This window comes from Perognathus longimembris, chromosome 17, assembly GCF_023159225.1.
Source record: "Perognathus longimembris pacificus isolate PPM17 chromosome 17, ASM2315922v1, whole genome shotgun sequence".
Classification (NCBI taxonomy): Eukaryota; Metazoa; Chordata; class Mammalia; order Rodentia; family Heteromyidae; genus Perognathus; species Perognathus longimembris.
In genome coordinates, this window is record NC_063177.1 from 10,499,394 (window position 1) to 10,518,820 (window position 19,427).

Here is a 19,427-nt window from a genome sequence, read left to right on the forward strand (position 1 = left end):
CCCCGGCCAGAGGTGGCTGCTTGCATTTCACGCTGCCGCCGGGCCGGCATTCGAGTGGTCATGATCACAGGGGACAATAAAGGCACAGCGGTGGCCATCTGCCGCCGACTCGGCATCTTCGGGGACACAGAGGACGTGGTGGGCAAGGCCTACACAGGCCGCGAATTCGATGACCTCAGCCCTGAGCAGCAGCGCCATGCCTGCCGCACGGCGTGCTGCTTCGCCCGTGTGGAGCCCACTCACAAGTCCCGCATTGTGGAGAACCTGCAGTCTTTCAATGAGGTCACTGCTATGGTGAGGCCCGGCTAGAGCAGGGGAGGGCTTGGAAGGACTGGGACTGGGAACTGGTTGTTTTGTCAGAGTCTCATGGACTTTCCTACCATGTCTGGCTTTGAACCACAATTCTTTAGATCTCGGGCTCCTGAGTAGCTAGGGTCACAGGTGTGAGCCTCTGGGGTCTTGGCTTGTAAACTGGTAGTTAACCGTATCTTTGGCCTCTGTGCTGACTTTGACCTCCTTCTGAACTAGATTTTTTTGCTTTGACACTTATAGGGATTCAGCCTTGAAACTGGACTCTGAACTCATCCCAGACACTCAACTTCGCCATCTTCACCTTTATTTTGTGTGGCCTCAGTTTTTTATCTGGCCTCTAATCTTGACCTTGACAGCAACTCTGTCTTGGGCATGGCCTCTACCTTAATCTGTTTCTAAAATTAATTTATTATTATTATTATTATTATTTTGCCAGTCATTGGCCTTGGACTCAGGGCCTGAGCACTGTCCCTGGCTTCTTTTTGCTCAAGGCTAGCACTCTGCCACTTGAGCCACAGCGCCACTTCTGGCCGTTTTCTATGTATATGGTGCTGGGGAATCGAACCCAGGGCTTCATGGATACGAGGCAAGCACTCTTGCCACTAGGCCATATTCCCAGCCCCTAATTTATAATAATAAATTAATTGTATAATTAATTAATTAATAATTAATTGTAGTAGTAGTTTGAACCTGGTGGCTCCTTGACCTTACTAGGCAACCCCTCTACCACTTGAACCATACCTCCAGCCCTTAAATCTTGTTTTTCTCTCTTATGCTGGTCATAGGGCTTGAGCTCAGGGCCTGAGTGCTGTCCCTAAGCTTTTTTTTTTTTTTTTTTGCTCAAAGATAGCACTCTACCACTTGAACCACAGCTCCTCTTCAGGCTTAAAAAAAAATCATTAATTGGTGATAAGAGTCTTATGGACTTTGCTGCCTGAGCTGGCTTTAAACCAAAATCCTCAGATCTGGAAGTGGCTCTGTGGCTCAAGTGGTAGAGCACTAGCCTTGAGCTGAAGAGCTCAGGGATGGTGCCCAGGCCCAGAGTTCAAGCCCCATGACTGACAAAAAAAAAAAAGGAATATATATATTTTTTTAATCCTCAGATCTCAACTTGCTGAATAGTTAGGATTAAAGGCATGAGCTACCAGCACTCAGCTAATTTTGTTGTTTTCATCTTGAGGCTGAGTTTAGTTTTTTTTTAATTCTTTTTATTTTTGTTTATGTGGTAACAAGGAGTTGAACTCAGGGCCTCAGACTGCCAGGCAAGCACTCTACCCACTAAGCCACTACCCCTAGCCCCTGAGTTCAGTTTTGACCCTGACATTCATCTTGACTCCTATCACGTACCTGGCCCTTGACTTGGACCACAATCTTGAATTTATCCCTGAACTGACCAGCTTTCTCCCTAACCTTAATTTCTCTTTGATCCCATATCTAACTTGAATTCATCCTTCCCTTCTCTTCCCTCTATCCGCACAGCATCATTTCTTGGAACTTATACTTGGTCTTCTCTACAACTTGATTTTTTTCAGCCCCATGTCTAACCTCCTAGGGCTTAATCAGGGCCTGGACACTGTCCCTGAGCCTTGGTGACTCAAGACTTGATCAGGGCCTGGACACTGTCCCTGAGCCTTTGTGCCTCAAGACCAGTGCTGTATCCCTAGAGCCACAGCTCTACTTCCAGCTTCTTGGTAGTCAATCCAAAATAAGAGTCTCTGGCCTTTCCTGCCTGGGCTGTTTTCAAGCCATGGTCCTCAGATCTCAGCTTTCTGAGTAGCTAGGATTACAGGTGTGAGCCACCAGTGCCCAGCCATAAGCTCATTTATTTGTTGATCTTATTGATTTATTTTTGCTTCATGAGGTTTGAATTCAGGACCTTACATTTGCTCTGCCAGTTGAGCCACATTCCCAGCCCTCTTTTGCTTTAGTTATTTTTCAGATAGCATCTTGAGTTTTGCCCAGGGTTGTCCTCAGATTTCAGTCCCCCCACCTATGGCTTCTCACATAGCTGGGAACCTAGTTATGAGTCACAGGCCTAGCTTATTAATTGAAATGGTGTCTTGCTAACCTCTTTCTTGGCCTGGCATTGAACCACTGTCCTCCCCTTACGGCTTGGATGGGCTGACGTGAGGAGAGACGGAGGTGTGGAAGGAAAATGTCTCAGGTATGTCCAATTTTTCCTGGCCCACAGACTGGGGATGGGGTGAATGACGCCCCGGCCCTGAAGAAAGCAGAGATTGGCATTGCCATGGGCTCAGGCACAGCCGTGGCCAAGTCAGCTGCAGAGATGGTGCTGTCGGACGACAACTTTGCCTCCATTGTGGCCGCAGTGGAAGAGGGCCGCGCCATCTACAGCAACATGAAGCAGTTCATACGCTACCTCATCTCCTCCAATGTGGGAGAGGTTGTCTGGTGAGGCCCCAAAGCCCCACATCTTTGCCCTCTGGACAAGGATCAACGCGATCCATGAACACGGTCTAACCCGACCCCCTGGCATGCCTGGAGAGCTCCCACCACCCCTCTGGCCATGACCACCTGCCCCCTCCCAGCTTAGAGACTCAGAAAAGCCAGTTCCACCTTTGTGGAGGAGTGTGTGTGTGTGTGTGTGTGTGTGTGTGTGTGTGTGTGTGTGTCTCCCTGGCCCTTACTAGGCCAGAAATTCAGAGTTAGCACTGGGGCAGGTAGGGGGGAAAAAATAGGTGGCACCCTGTTCATTCACCCGGGCTTACCCATCCGTACACACACACACACACACGCACGCACGCACACACACACCTCACCTTGCTTGGACATACAATATGGCAGCAGTACCAACAGAGAGACAGTTGGAATTAAGACAGGGTGACCGCATCCTGGGCTGTGAGCTGCAGCTGGACCTCTGCCTGCGGGGGCTAGAGCCCATGCCTCTGGTTCTAGCATCTTCCTCACGGCAATCTTGGGCCTGCCTGAAGCCCTGATCCCCGTGCAGCTGCTCTGGGTGAACCTGGTGACCGACGGCCTTCCCGCCACAGCCCTGGGCTTCAACCCACCGGATATGGACATCATGGAGAAGCTTCCCAGGAACCCCCGGGAGGCCCTCATCAGCGGTTGGCTCTTCTTCCGGTATTTAGCCATCGGAGGTAAGCAGGAGCCAGGCTTCTGTTGCATTCCCAAATTTTCTAAAGACCCATGCTAGTTAAGTTGGCAGACTGCAGACACTTCAACTCAGCCAGTGTTGCCAAAGAAACTTTAGGGGCCCATGAAACTAAAAAGACGAGGCATACTTCAGGTATGGCTGGATCCAGGCCTCAGACAGTAGCACAGTTCATATTTTGGCTCCATTCTCAAACACGTGTCCCTTGAGATGACAGAATGGCTGCTGCATCTCCAGCCTGCATACTCATGCCTCAAATCAACAGAAGAGAGAGCCTTATGGCTTAGAAAGAGAGGGTGGTTCTCTAATGGAAGTCTAAGAAACGGAGGGGAACGGGACGGCAGAGCACCGCAGCCGAGTGCTGCGTCCAGCCTTTTTTCCCTCCACCTGCAGTGTACGTGGGCCTGGCGACTGTGGCGGCTGCCACCTGGTGGTTCCTGTACGACGCTGAGGGACCTCGTCTCACCTTCCACCAGCTGGTGAGCACACAGTGACCTGGGTGTTCATGGGGCAGCCCCAGGGTAGAGTCACAGATGGGGTTGTGGGAGTTCCAGGGGAAGGGACATAGACCCCAGAGCTGACTCACAGCTGCCTTCTGCAGGGGTCTACCCCCCCCCCGCCCCCGCCCAGGAGCCAGCTCAGAAGACCTGAAGCTCCCCTGCCTCCTCTTGGCTGCTAAGTTAGGGGACTAAAGGCCTTAAGCATTCAGCAGTTCCTTCCCTTCACCAACGAGCCCCCAGGCACAGGGGTGTCGGGGAGTGACTCCCAGTGAGGCAGAACTCCAGACAGAGCCAACAGATACTTCTCAGGGACTGAACCGGAGGCCTCTTGCTGGGGCCGCTTGGGCACAAGCTCCAGATACTGTCCCCTGCCAGCCTGTTTTACAGCTCCTTCCCCACTGGACAGTCCAATCTTTGCAAGATCACTTGCCCAGGATCTGCTGGAACATCGGAAGGTTTGTCCTGCACACAGAGGTGGCCCCCTGAGGAGGGGGATGGCCTCAGCACGCCTGGAAAGGGAGCACCAAGCCACTGTGGCTGGAAAGGGGGGCACCACGCCAGTGCGGCTGACTGGCGGTGGGTCAGGTAGACCCAGCAGGTAGCAGAGAGATGCAGGACCAGTGCAGGGGAGGGAGTGGCAGCCAGGGCAGGAAGGTGGCTTTTCTCCTCCACAGAACAGCAGCCCACAGACCACGTTTCTTCTTCTTCTTTTTTTTTCTTTTTCTTTTGTCTTCTTGACAGTACTGGGATTTGAACTCAAGGCTTTGTTCAACTTTCCTCGCTCAGCTTTTGCTCTACCACTTGAGGCACCCCTGGGCCCTGCTTTTTGCTGGTTATTTTGAAGATGGGTTCTAGCACCGTTTTCTACCCAGGCAGCCTCCTGAGTGCCTCGGGTTACAGGTGTAAGCCACCAGCACCTGGCACATTCCTGGCTGGGGTGCAGAGTCGGCCTGGCCCCTCCCAAGTATCACCTGTTCCTCCCACCCCCTTCCCTGTGGAGCCGCAGGTCACCCTCAGAAGTCTGGCTTCCTGGGAGCTCAGAAGCACCCCAGCCTGGAGCGGGGAGCCACGTGGCCTCCTATCCCTGTGGCGGCCACCATCCTGTAGACTAAGAGCCCCCGTCTCCACCTTCCAGCCGCACACCTCCTCTGCGGGGTCTCACAGGCCCCTTGCCAACCAAAAGCCTCAGGCTGAAGCCGCTGCCCTCCCCTGCACTGGTCCTCCATCTCTCTGCTGCCAGCTGGATCAACCTGACCCACCACCAGTCAGCCGTACTGGGGGTGCTGCTCCCCTTCCAGCCGCACTGGCGTGGTGCTCCCCTTCCAGCTTCACTGGCGTGGTGCCCCCTTCCAGGGGCACTGAGTTCACGACCCCCCCCCCCTCAGCTGGCCACCTCTGTGTGCAGGACACACCTTCTGATGTTCTGGCAGATCCTGGGCAGGTGGTCTTGCAAAGATTGGACTGTCCGGTGGGGAAGGAGCCATGAAACAGGCAGTCACATTCAGGGGGGAAGTGCTTTGTGAAGAAAAGACAGGGAGCTGTCTTTTTTTGTGGGCCTTGAACTCAGGGCCTTTTTTGTCGGTCTTGGGCCTGGGCGCTGTCCCTGAGCTCTTTTTGCTTAATGCTAGTACTCTACCACTTTGAGCCACAGCTCCACTTCTGGTTTTCTGGTAGTTAGTTGGAGATAAAGGTCTCATAGGAACTTTCCTGCCCAGGCTGGCTTTGAACCACGATTCTTAGATCTCAGCATCCTGAATAGCTAAACCACCAACATCCAGCTAGGTAGCTGTCTTGAGAACTTTTAGCTAGAGATGTTGGGTTTCAAGAGTAGTCCAGAGACCTTGTGTTTATGGAAGAAGCTACCAGAAAGCAGCAGAGTAGTTAGGGGCAGGAGGCATAGAATCTGGATCCTGGCTGTAGGGTTCACACTCTACTTCACTACATGATGGCTGTGTGACTTTGGGTGAGCTGCTTGATCTCTCTGTGCCTTGGTTTCCTCATCTATAAAATGGATAATAATGCTCTCTGATAGGGCTTTTGAGATGGTTGCTAAATTAATACTTGTGAAGCACTTAGAATGACACCCGATACTCGGTAAAGGCATATATGTGAAACCTAAAGGAGAGCCAGGTGTGGAGGCACATACTTGTAATCCTAACCCTGGAGAGGCTAAGGCAGGAGAGAAGGATCACAAAGTTCAAGGCCAACCTGGACTGCATAGTGAGATGATGCCTCAAAAACAAAACAAACCAACAAACTCAAACCCCAAGGGCTGTGCAGCACAAGGAGAATAAGAACCAGCCAGGCAGGCAGGGAAAAGGGGGCAGGCAGGCTTCTCAGATGGGAATGGGGGTCCCTCACGGCTCCTGATATACCTAGGAGAACAGATGTGCCAGCCCTGAGCGCCTCTGATAAATTGTTTGGGCCGGGGGGAGCACAAGTGGTAGAGCCTTGCTGAGTAAGTGAAGCCCTAAGTTCAAATCCAGCACCACCAAGAGAAAAGAGAATGATTGAGTGGATGGAACCACAGCAAGCAGAAGGACTCGGGGCTCTCGGTCAGTGGGTAGAGGGAGCCAGGCTCCAAAGTGAGGACATTTTCCCTTCTGTATGTTCAGCACCAAATACAAAGGGGTGTGGGGCCAGGGTGTGGCTCCATAGTAGCACTGCTATCTAGAGCAGGGTGTGCAAGGCTCCAGTGCCCACTGAAGCAGGGTGTGCAAGGCTCCAGTGCCAACTCTGCTATCTAGAGCGGGGCGTTCAAGGGTCCAGTGCCAACTCTCCTATCTAGAGTGGGGTCTGCAAGGCTCCAATATCAACTCCAGCACTGAAGAGGGGAAAAGCGCACTTGCCTGAGAGTGTGGAGTGTGGGTTCTGGATAAAAATCCCATAGTTCATTTAGAAGAGGTAAGATCAAGGTGGGTGTAGATGGCTCACACCTGTAATCCTAGCTGAGATCTGAAGATCACAGTTCAAAGTCAGACTGGGCAGAAGAGTCCATGAGACTCTATTTTCAGTTAGCCAGCAAAATGAGAGACTAGGGGCTGGGAATATGGCCTAGTGGTAAAGTGCTCGCCTCGTATACATGAAGCCCTGGGTCCGATTCCTTAGCACCACATATATAGAAAAAAGCCAGAAGTGGCACTGTGGCTCAAGTGGTAGAGTGCTAGCCTTGAGCAAAAAGGAGCCAGGGACAGTGCTCAGGCCCTGAGTCCATGCCCCAGGACTGGCAACAAAAACAAAAAATAAACAAAATGACAGACTGGAAGTGTGGCTTATGTGGTAAGTTGCCAACATGAGCAAGAAAGCTAAGAGAATGTACTTGACACCCTAAGTTCTAGCCCCAGTACTAGCAAAAAATAGCAAAGATAAGATTGCCTCTGTTGTAAGAGATCTAGACAAACCTAGTCTTCTGTATTTTTCCTCCTGCACCCAAGAAAGGGGAAGAGACATTGGAGCTTTCTTATCAGCTGCACCCAGGGACAGAGGAAACAGGGCTGTGCCACTGCTCAGACACTGCAAGCTCTCCTAGAGACTTGCTTTCACAGCAGGCCCTTGGCTCTAAACCCTTACCTTGAAAGGTCTCCAAGCTCAGAGACCTTGAGACTCCCAAGAATAGCCAGTGACACGGGAGGGCCATGTGCAGGTGCAGCCATCCCATGCATGGAGTGGGAGACCTAGAGGAGAGCCAGAGTCTGAATTCTGAGGAGCAGAAAGAAAACCCTCAGGGGCTTCAGGGGCCATGGGGCTGATAACTTCTCTGTTTTGTGTCTGTGCTTGTCCTCTGATTCAGCTTCCTTGCTTATGGCTGGTGTGCTATCACTTGAGCCACCCCTGCAGTCCAGAATTTTGCTGGTTAATTGAAGATGCATCCACCGGCTTCTGCTAGGCACTGGCTTGGAACTTCAGCCCTCTAGATCTCAGCCTCCTGAGGAGCTAGGATTGCAGGCAGGAGCCACTGGCGCCCGGCTCTGACAGCCCCTGTTCATCACCAGGAAGCTGTGTTTAGGCTATGTCTTGGCTACTTGTCATCTGTGTCATAAGCAGGACATAGGGTGGTGGCACTCTGGTGCTTGCGAGAGCCAGAAGGGAGGGAGGAGGACTGGAGCCGTACTTAGTAACAAAGGAGAGACATACACAGCCTTGATTTTGTACCCCACCAAGGTGAATTCCGTGCAGGATGATTTTTATAGATAGATTTTTTTTCCCACTGGTCTGTGAATTACACTCAGGCACTTCAGAGATGCAAGAGCTCAAACCAAAATCAGGAGTCCCATTCCTTCCCCCCCAGGCCCAGGGCTCACAGTGCCCTCCCTAATGCCAGCAGCTGTCTCCATGTTTCCCCAGCACTTCTCAGTCTGCGTGCTTCTCCCCAGGACCATCTTGGGGGACATAACCCAGCCCCCCCCCCCCAGCAGTGCCCTGTGAGGCATCCTATGGTGTGGCCACGAGCAGGGTTGGTAGGCTGCTTGCTTCTTGCCCCCTATGACTATTGGTCCTGACCTGCCATGGTATGGTGCCCACAGAGAAACTTCCTGAAGTGCTCCGAGGACAACCCGCTCTTTACTGGCATCGACTGTGAGGTCTTTGAGTCCCGCTTCCCTACAACCATGGCTTTGTCTGTGTTGGTGACCATTGAAATGTGCAACGCCCTCAACAGGTGGGCTGGGCCGCCGGCTGGGTGCAGAGGGTCAGTGAGTCTAGGGTCGGGGCTGAGGGTCAGAGGGAATCCGAACTGGCGTCTGAGGGTGAGAAGAGGGGTGGGGAGACTGTGAGAGTCAGAGGGGAGAGTTGGAATCCAGGCGGGAAGGAGGCAAGGCTGGGTTAGAAGAAGTGGAGGGCTCAAAATTGGATCTGAGAGACAAAGAAATAGGGCCCAGGCCCTGGAGAGCCGACCATGCAGTGATGGCAACTACCCTGGCTCTGCAGTCCCTCTGAGACAGGGGCCCCCACACCGGCCCCCTGTGTCCTGGACACCTCTGAGCTCAGCCCCCTGTGTCCTCCCCAGTGTCTCTGAGAACCAGTCTCTCCTTCGGATGCCACCTTGGCTGAACCCCTGGCTCCTGGCAGCTGTGGCTGTGTCCATGGCTCTGCACTTCCTCATCCTGCTTGTGCCACCCCTGCCTGTGAGTTGTCTCCCCTGCCTTCCTTTCCCCCCTCAGGTCCTGCGGTAACAGGAGCTCAACTGCCCTTGTCTATTAGATGCCCTGGTTAGGGGTGGGGCCTTTCTGGGCCCCTCTGCAGTGAGAGCTGCTTGGAGGACAGGGAGGTGAGATATCCGTCCCGCTGCAGTCATCCAGAGGGGTCTGTGCCTTTGGGAACCCCTGACCAGACGGAGGTACAGACCCTTGCTGAGGGACTGTCCAGGGACTATGGTGGGGGCAAGTCCAGGACTTTGCTAGATGAGCCCTCCTTCCCAACAAGAGGGATGGGCTCGGTTCTGTGGGTGAGGGAGGGGAGGGCACTTCAGCAGAGTGACCCAAGTGGGCAATGAGCAGGGGCCTTCGGCATGATCACAAAGATTCTATGGATGTCTGCTGGCGCCCAGGTGGACAGCGAGGAGCTGGGCCTGCCAAGGCAGGGGACCCTTTGTTTCCTCAAGACACATTTGGGTACCTACAATGTCATCTGTGGGCTGTGTAAAGTGATCAGTGCGGGTAGCCAGCTGCAGACAGTCAACAAGAAGCCTTTAAGGAGCATACGTGTCAGTTCTGCCAATGTAACATGACTCTGTGGGTCTTCCATGGTCCCTGGGCCAGATACTCATCGCCTTGGCCTTGACTGGACCCCCTTCCCCGTCAGCTTATCTTCCAGGTGACCCCACTGAGTGGACGGCAGTGGGGGGTGGTGCTGCAGATATCTCTGCCTGTCATCCTGCTGGACGAGGCCCTCAAATACCTGTCCCGGAACCACATGGCTGGTGAGTGGCTGTGCCTCATGCTCCTGCTGGCTCCCCTCCACCTGCCTTCCCCACCTGCTCTGAGCCCTGCTGCAGAAGACATCACAGTGAGCAGAGCCTGGTGGACCAGCTCCCCCCTCCCTCCCTGCCATGGACAATGGGAGAGCTGCTGTTGGAGCACAAAGTGGAAGAGATGAAAGGCTCAAGGGCCTGGTGCTGTGGGATTCTGACCAGGCTGCTCAGGCTGTGCTGCCTTGCTATCCTCACCTGCTACCCTCCCCCCCTCCCCAGGTCTGTGTTGTCCTGAGCCCTGTACATGGCCTGTTTCTACCTAGACATGCTCAGGACACTCACATAGGCCTGGAGCAGGCCGCCACTGCTTACCTCCTGGACCCCAGACCCAATGGGGATGAGTCTCTAGGTGTCACCTTGGGGTTGGGAGTAAGAGAGAGTCTGCCTCGACCCAGAAGTGGCAGAGAGAATGGCAAGGTCAGGCAGAGAAGGCTGTGTGCAGAGCCCCAGACTGGCCTGCTGGGAGGGGCAGGCACTGGGCCAGGCGGTGGCTGGGCCCGGCTTTAGGCATCCAGAACATGGGGGGCCACTTCTGGCTGGAATGTGTCCCTGTCTCAGGGAACAGGAGGAGGATATAAATAAATCACATGCCTTTCATTCCATAAGAGCCCCCATCCCCCATACTGTCCAACCAACTGCTGGATGGTATTTTTTTTAATTGTATATTACCAGGCCCTGGTGGCTCACACCTATAACCCTAGCTACTTAGGAGGCTGAGATCTGAGAATCGTGGTTCAAAGCCAGCCTGGGCAGGAAAGACTGTGAGACTCTTATCTCCCATTAACCACCAGAAAACCGGAAGTGGTGCTGTGGCTCAAGTGATAGAGGGCTAGAGCTGAACAGCTCAGGGACAGTGCCCAGGCCCAGAGTTTAAGCACCACTACCGACCAAAAAAAAAAAAAAAAAGTGCCTTTTGACAAAGAATCCAAATGAGTTACCTCTTCTCTCTGGAGAAGCTGGCCTTCTACAGGTCTTTCCAAGGAGTGACCAGCAGGGGCAGGGCGGGGTCATTCAGCCATAGTGGGGTAACCAGCAGGGGCAGGGGGGTCACTCAGCCAGAGAGGAGTGACCAGCATGGCAAGGGTCACTCAGCCAGAGTGAGATGACCAGCACTCATCCAAAGCAATCTGTTGCAGCTCTTGCACGGAGCTGGAATAGGCCACATGCACACACATGCACGTATGCATGCACAATACGTGGTTTTTTGCTCACCCTATCTGGACACCCCTTGTGAGAGGCCTGGGAGGAAATAAATCCAGTGCCAGAAACTGCAGCCCCCAGGATGAGGCCGCCAGCCCTCACTGGAGACGCCATGTCAGCTCTAACATACTCACCTGCCAAACCAAATCCTAGCGACACGGGAAGCGGGGTGGCTTCTTTGTCTTTCTCAAGAGATGTTCCTAATGGCCCAACAGCCAAGGAATTCCACAAGTTTTATTGAAAAAAAAAATTAAAAGTGAAAGAATTCTGCCCACAGCTAAAATTTCCCAGTTCACAAGAAAGCCCCGTGCTGTGTGCTGTTCAGCAGCGGCTGCTGGACTCAGACGATTCCTGGGCATTTCAGGAGAAAGGAAGGAGAGAGTAGAGGTTGGGGTGGCACAGAAGGGCTGCCAGGCTAGGGGTTGGAGCAATTTCTAGAAGATTCAAGGTTGCAGTGAGGGTTTGACAAGACTGAACCTGACTGGGCATGGACTAAGGGTTCTTCTAAGGGGGCTGGTGTCTGAGACGCAAGGCCCAGGGGGCAGCGAGGGCTCTGGATACCAAGGTAAAGGTGCTAGGTGTTACATCCCCGTGCTACTTGAGGTATTCCATCAGTGTGGCAGGGGGCCACAGGTGCTGTGCAGCTCCAGTAGTGTTTGTGGTAATAACGGGAGACACTGGAGGGGCTGGCAAGTAATGTTGAGCTGGTCTGGGAAGGAGGCTGAGTGCCGGCTGAGGGTTAGCTGGTGCTAGACAGGGCTTCTACTTCCACCACCAACTGGAGATGTTGACTGGACCCAGTGATGTTTGACTTGAAAGGGAGAGGTGTGGCTGCAGGAGGGACTCAGGCTTGGTATTTGTGGCTGTGCCTGAGGCAGGGTGTGTGCTTGCTGTCCCAGGCCAGCAGGCCGCTGCAGTCCCTTGGGCCTCCTAAGGCGGGTCAGAGCTGGGATGAGAGAAAGGACCCTTCGTGTTCCCAAGCCAGCCGGGTGGCCTTTTAGGGAAGTTTTGCTGAAGCCTGATGCTTGCGGCTTACTCGGGATTTACAAGGATGTGTTCTGGGGAGAACTATCAGAACAAGACCAGCCTTGGGGCTGAGGGTCTGACTGCTCCGCCCCTGGCTCTGCTCAGGTGTGGCTGAGCTGCTGTCAGGAGGGCGGAATGGGGGGGGGGGAGGTTGAGGCTGGTGGCTGGACCAGGAGGGGGAGGCTGCAGAGGCTGAGTGGGGATGGATCAGGGAGGTCCCATGATGCATGCAGTTGGACAGTTAAGGAACCATAAAAGGGGCTGGTAAGGCTGGGTTTGGGCTTGGGTGGGAGTCGGTGTGATGCAGTAGGGTGTCAAGATGGGGGGAGGGGAAGAGTTCTCCCTGGGAGCAGTTGAGGCTATCCAGGAAGGCCTGGGGAGAAAGAGCAGCAGGTGTCAAACCTCACCTCAGAAGGGCTGGCCGGACTGGGCATGGGATCTGGGCTATGCCATGTGAGAGGCACTGTCCCAAGAGAAATGGAGAACAGAAGGGGCCAGCATGACATGTGCACCGTCACAAATATGTCTTGACATGCTCCTGGGTTTTTCTTCCAGAAAAAAAGGACCAGAAGTGAGTGGAGGGAGTGGAGAAGAAGCTCTTTGTGGGCCTCAGACGGATGGTGCCCAGGCCTTTGTCCCTTCTCCCTAGCCCTGCCTCCCTCCCCATCTGACCACCTCACCCTGCCGGACATACAGGACTGAGACTGGAGCGGCCACTGCACGCCTAGCCCAGCATCCCTGTCCTCACCTCCCTCCCCCCCTGAGGGAGGCCTGGAAGGTTCCCTCGCTGAGGCTCCAGGCCAGAGGTTCTTCTGAAGAGTCACAGGAGGCCCTCACATCAGAGTTGCCCAGCCCCCAGCCCAAGCATTTCCTAGCTCAGCTGGGCTTTTGCTTGACAACCCGTGGCTGGGCTTGACATGGTTTTTAAGAGCCCGGACTTTTGGAAGCTCTGACCTCTGGTCTGGAGTCTGTTTGGCCCTAGAGCAGGGGGAGGGGCCAGAGGGAGCCATCTGGGCCCAGCTGTGTAGATGAAGCCAGCAGTTCCCCCGCCCCCCCCCCAACTTGGCCCTGCCCCACCTAGGACTCAGGAGAGTTGGAGCCTGTTCTGTTTATATATACAGGCCCCAGGGACTTGAGGGGTCAGAGGGAAGAGCACAGGCATGGAGGAGGGGCTGGGTGCTGACTACCCTGGGGTGGGGGACCTGGGCCCATCTGACTTCCTGCTCCATCTCCAGCCCTCAGCTCATTTCCCAAGTTCAAGTTTCACTGCCCCAAACACACAGCTCTGAGGCTGTCTGTCCAGCAGAGCCAAACATGGCCTTGGTACCAGAGACCCTAGACACGTTTGTGTGTCTAATCCAGACAGTGTGTGGCATTGTCTGCCTGGTTGGGAGATTCTGTGGCCTTGACCTTGGGACTCACTCTGCCCATCCCCTCCACACACTCCAGGGCCAGAAGGATGTCACTTTCTCCCCTCCCCTCCCCCTCCCTTCCTCCTTCCCTCCCACTGGGGGGGACTCCTCCTCAGGTACGGGGAAGGATATCAAGTAGGAGGAAGATAGCACTTAAGGGACAAGTTTGTTTTTTCTCTCTTAACTGCTTTGGCAAAAACTAGGCATAGCAGAACCTTGCAAATACCTGTGTGTCTTTGCCCTTCTTAAGCGTGTACAAAGTGATTATTTTATATGTAAATCAAGACTTACATCCCTTTCCACTCCTCAGATCATAGCCTGCCTTGCAGACCAACAAGCCCTGCCCCCTAGGCTTCCTCCCCGCAGCAGAGCTCTGGAAGGCCCAAGAGAGAAGCAGAGTTGGGGCGTCGTGGCAGGGACCAGGCCTTGTACCCACTGCTGACATGCTGTCTGGTAGAGAAATAAAGATTGTGTGTCTGGGGGAGTGGAGTACCCCAAGTGTCTTTTCTGGAATGTGGGCCCCCACCAGGACCTCAGCATCACCAGGGTGGAGCTCTTTCTCCAACACAGAGCTTTTCGGGGCTCCACTGGCTGGAACCATGTCTCAGTCCCCCTCAGCCTGCTGCTCACGCAGGCAGCACTTGACCATGTAAGCACAAGTTCCAATTTGTTGGAAGCATTTTATGATTCACATACTTAAACTCGGGGCCTTGTGCTCCAGTCTGGCTTTTTCTGCTCAAGGCTGGTACTCTATCACTTGAGCCACACCTCCACTTCAGACTCTTTTTCTCTGGTTAATTGAAGATAAGCTGTTGAATTTGTCTGCCCAGGCTGGCTTCAAACCCTAGTCCTCAGCTGGCAGGCTCCTGAGTAGCTAGGGTTGCAGGTGTGAGCCACTGGTTCCCAGCAGCATACCACCCCTAAAGAAACAGGCTGAGGGGCACTAGAGTGTGAGCTGATGGCCCCTGCCCCCTGCGGGTCTCAGGACTGGAACTCCTGGAGGTTCCTCTCTTGCTGTTTGTGCAGCCTGTAGGACCCATCCAACTCTGCCCCTTCTAAAAGCCTCTTTCCCTCCTCATGGCTTCCCTCTGCTGACTTCCCGGGGCCTCTTGAGGCCTCTTGAGGCTTGAGATGAACAGGCCTGCCCCAGCTTTGTGGGAGCCAAGCTCTAGAAAGGGATTAGCCATGTTCCTGTCTTCTGTGACAGGGTGACTCACCTTGAAAGTTTATTAGCTAATCCTCTACCCAGCTGTCCTGGGTCAGAGGCAGGACTGACTACATAATTTGCTGCATGGCCTGTTTAAAAAAATGAATACCCTGGAATATCATTTAAAAATGAAGAATTATTGGGCTGGACCCAGGGAATATTTCTGGGCTGGGGACATAGCGCAGTGGTAGGATATATGCCTTGCATGCTAGAGGCCCTGGGTTCACCTCAAACACTACAAAGAGAACAAAATGAACTAAATGCCTATAATCCTAGCTACTCAGGAGGCTGAGATCTGAGGATTATGGTTCAAAGTTAGCCAGAGCAAAACAAGTCTATAAGACTTTTATCTCTAATTAACTGCTCCAAATCCAGAAGTGAAGTGGTGGCTCAAGTGATAGAGTGCTAGCCTTTAGCAAAAAATGCTAAGGGAGAGCTCCCAGGCCCTTAGTTCAAGCCCTAGTAGCAGCATGTGCGCACATACCCTTTTTTTTTTTTTTTTAATCTGCAGGGATAAATCATGGAGTGCAGGGCCTTCCTGAGCTTGGGCCTGTGCAAAGGCGTGGGTCCTGGGCGCAGGAAGCTAGCTGTGGCTGAGCCTGCCTGCGTGCTCCTGGGACTTCTGGGAAAGGCAGAGTACATGGAGCTCACAGCCGGAGCTGGTGTAGGCAGAGGATCCTCTTTGCCACATGGGCAATCTATGAGACCTCCTGGTCCTCTGCTGTGTGTGGATGAGACGGCTGGCAGAACTGAGAGTGGAGGTGCGCAGCTCCAGCCTTTCAGCAACCTCGGGCCCCACAGCAAAACCCACTTCACTTCTGCCCCCACCAGGTCCTGCCCGAGCCCAGCTCTGTCCAGCCCACAGCATGGAGTCCACAGGCCATGATGGGGCGGCCAAGGTAAACAGAGGTTTCCTTACCTCACAGCTGCTCACCCAGGAGGGAATTCTGGGGCAAGCCCTGGCACACTCCCTTGGTCTCAGAGGCAGCAGCTGCCAAAATGCCCTTGGGTCCCCCTGCCCCTCCAGAGACCAGAGCTTGGTGTTCCCCAGCCCCTTGTGTTTCACTCCTCACCCACGGTGGCTAGAGAGATCACACTGGGGTTGTATTAGGAGAAATAAAGGGCCAGGCACTGGTGGCTCACACCTGTAATCCTAGCTACTCAAGAAGTTGAGATCTGAGGATGGCTGTCCAAAGCCAACCCAAGGCAGGAAAGTCTTCATGAGACCCTTCTCTCCAATTAACCACCAGAACACTGGAAGTAGTGCTGTGGTCAATGTGGTAGCAAAAGAGCTTAGGGACAATGTCTAGGCCCTGAGCTCAAGCCCCACAACCAACAAAACAGAAAGAAAAGAGCAAACTGGGGTTAGGAGGAGCAAAGAAGTCCTTTCCTTTCTCCCAAAGGCCCACGCCCAAGGGTTGTAGCAGCCTTAATTATTATATGGACCCAACATCCACCCATGGTGAAGGATAAAACAAATAATGATGTGTTCATGCAGCAGAATACTCCTCTGCAAGAACAAGGAACAAATGGCCAATAAGAGTAATGACATTGAAGAATCTTAAAACCACTGGGCTGAGTGAAAGAGGCTAAACACAAAAAGTACCTGGCCTGTGATCACATTTCCATGAAGATCCACCAAAGGCAAAGCTGGAAAGACAAAGCAGATTTGTGATTCCTAGGGCTTGGGGCTGAAGAAAGATTGACTGTAGGGCTGGGGATATGGCCTAGTGGCAAGAGTGATTGCCTTGTATACATGACACCTTAGGTTCAATTCCCCAGCACCACATATACAGAAAATGGCCAGAAGTGGTGCTGTGGCTCAAGTGGCAGAGTGCTAGCCTTAAGTGAGAAAAGAAGCCAGGGACAGTGCTCAGGCCCTGAGTCCAAGCCTCAGGACTGGCAATAAATAAATAAATAAATAAATAAATAAATAAATAAATAAATAAATAAAAATTTAAAAAAGAAAGATTGACTGTAAAGAATCAGGAAAGAACCTTCTAGAATGTTGGACTGGGGTGGAGATGGCTATATGCATATATCAGACCTCATCAAGCTGTGTGGCAAAAGTGGGTACAATTCAGTATATGTGAATTACACCTCAACCCAATTCGATGAGAGAGAGACAGAGAGAACCAAGAGAGGCAGGAACCAGAGAGGAGCTAGGTGGACATGAACATGGTGTCCTGTGATCTGGGGGAGATGGGGCCTCTGAAGTGGTTGTTTAGTGTTAGTGCAGCAGGGGCCTAGGCCATGATATGGAGGTTCAGTAGTGGGGAGGTCCCTGCGTCCTTGGGACCTTAATGTCTAAGAAGACTGGCTGTCGCTATGCCTACCTCGAGGGCTTGGGCTGACCTCCATGCCTGGGTAGTGGCCCCAGGGTGAGGAATAGCCCCCTCCACATTCACAGAGCCGCTAAATTTAGCCAGACAGGGGAGTTTTTCCTGGGGCTGAGCGCTTGGCAGCAGGGCCTTGTCTCCCTACAAGGCCTGGCCCAGTACCCAAGCTGGCCACCCAGCCTTTGGGCTTATAAGGCAGGTCTGGCAGATTTCAAGTGCTGGAGTCTTTGAGTGGGATCTGGGCCAGGCATCAAGCGTTGGGAAGCCTCTTTCCAAGACATCAGCAAACTTGAGAACTACTTATTCTGTGATCTTGGGCCAGATCCTCAGTTTCTGCATCTGTACAATGGGGATTCTAATATCTACCTCATGATACTATAGTAAATAAAAAACCCACAAACTCCAGTGTGTGAAAGTCTGATGTCTGCCTCCTGCACATCCATACCCTGCACAAGGCCTGGAATAAACAAGATGTCTGTCCCTGGAGTTGGGGCCAAGGGTAAGAAAGATGTAGTTTAGAATTAGTTAAAGACCCCTATCAGTAGGCTGACTGTCCCCCAGAGCGTGTTGTTCTCTGTGCCAGTCTGGTTTTTGAATGCCAAGGCCAATGCCCAGGCTATAACAAGCCTATGTGTGTGCTCCAAGCAAGTCCATCTATCCACTGATCCATATGTCCATCTTCAAGCCTGTCTCCTTGAAGGAAGAAAGGGAAGAGCAGGAAGAGGAAGGAGGAAGAGGAGGAAGGAGTGGGAAGGAAGGGAAGGAGAAGATAATGGTGTTTTGAGAGAGATAGACAGACTGGACAATGGCTGCCTTTTCCCCCTTCCTCCTTCCTATCCTGTCCCATTTTCCTCTCCCCTCTCATTTATTGTCTTCCCCTTTCCAGAATCTGGTGTGGGTGTCAGGAGAATGTCCCTGGGGAGCAGCACAGGGACTGCTCAGTCATAGCACTCACCTGGTCCTACCCCAAGCAGCCCATATCTGTGCCCTCCTGTTTTGTCAGACACGGGGTTGGCTGGGAGAGGAAAAGGACCTTCAGTTTGGGGTCAAGACCAGGTCACGAGAACATGCTAGCCACTCCAGTTCCGGGTCCTACCATCTCTGGACTTTTCCTTGGAAAGGTGTGGGGTGTGATCTTTCAAACCTCCTAGAAGGTGGAACAGCAGTGGATGCCCCTGCTGGAATGGAAGCACCCCTTGGGGGTGGGGGCTGATCTCTCCAAGGGAGGAGGGTGCTGGAAGGGACTGTGGATCTGACCCCCTCGTAGCCCCTTTGCTTTCCAGAAAGTAACTGTTCACAGGCAGCTGGGGCCCCTGAAGAGTCCCAGCCCCGAGGGCCTGGCTTCCTGCCCAGAGCAATTTCCCGGCTAATGGCTTGTCAGGAAGAAGACTTGTGTCAGCTGGGGGCAGGGGGTTCAGCTGGGACTGGGGTGGCTCGTGCTTCAAATCGGAGCCTCTGGTACCTCCAGAACCACTCCCGAGAGTTCATAGATTTGTCTGCAAAATGAGGAGTGGTGGAGGAGCCTCCAGCTCTATGCGTGGGACCTTGGTGCTCAGTGCCCACCATGGAAGAGGACAATGGATGTACATGACTTGGGCTCCAAACTCAACAGTGGCTTCAAGTCCTCTGTCCTCAGTGTTGTCAAGACCCATCTTCTAGAAGCCTCTGCCTATAAGGACATGTCATTATGTCCCCCTGGACAGATGAGGAAGCAGGCTCAGAGACCAGGCAGGGCCCCAAACCTCGACAGGTAGCAAATCCAGGGATGCTTGGTGCTAGACCCTCATGGCAATGGGACCAAGGTGGCGCCTGGCTTATCTGGGCATCTGCCTCCTTTTTCCTCTCTGCTGGCCTCAACTGAGGTAGGGATGGAGAAGTATGACCAGGGAAGGATGGAAGGACAGGAAGCTGGGAGTTGAGACAGCAGCCTGATGCTGAGGTCGATAGGCTTGAATTTGGAGGGATGGATTAGTGGAGAAGGGTATAGAAAGGCAACATCAGGCAGAAGGAGCTGAGCTGCTCTCTTCCCTCTTCTGTCTTTCTCCCTGCAGGTCCTTATGCACTGAGCCGCCTACCAACCCTGGGATTATGGGGGGGAGACATGGAGTGGGTGGGAGGATACATATCGTCCCTGGCTTTGAAGCAGTTCTTGACTAAGGACAACCAGCTTATACCAGGCCCTGGCTGAAACCCCCAGCTCTGTCCTGCCAGGCTCCTGAGGACTGGGAGATGGCTGGGCTGGTAATTTTATCTTTGCTTGTGTGACCAGTGGTTGGTGGTTTCCGGCCAACAGCACTTATTTCCGGAGGCTCCGCAGGGCCCAGGCGGAG

The 19,427-nt window shown here is 53.3% G+C and overlaps 1 protein-coding gene and 1 long non-coding RNA gene across 2 annotated transcripts in view; one reads left to right on the top strand and one right to left on the bottom strand.

The window, feature by feature from the left end:
- The window catches only part of Atp2a3 (ATPase sarcoplasmic/endoplasmic reticulum Ca2+ transporting 3), a 36,279-nt gene extending 22,247 nt beyond the window's left edge, over positions 1-14,032 (top strand). Inside the window, 7 exon segments of the mRNA XM_048365429.1 lie at positions 2,504-2,724; positions 3,229-3,431; positions 3,839-3,924; positions 8,469-8,602; positions 8,951-9,068; positions 9,745-9,862; positions 12,695-14,032. Of these exon segments, the coding sequence (XP_048221386.1) occupies positions 2,504-2,724; positions 3,229-3,431; positions 3,839-3,924; positions 8,469-8,602; positions 8,951-9,068; positions 9,745-9,862; positions 12,695-12,714 (900 nt within the window). The 3' untranslated portion in view covers positions 12,715-14,032.
- On the bottom strand, positions 13,516-17,927 carry LOC125365400. The gene is made up of 3 exons (XR_007213694.1): positions 17,902-17,927; positions 14,797-14,800; positions 13,516-13,604 (listed from the first exon to the last, which is right to left on the bottom strand). It is a non-coding gene; the product is annotated as an uncharacterized LOC125365400 (long non-coding RNA).
- Positions 17,928-19,427: the final 1,500 nt, after the last annotated feature.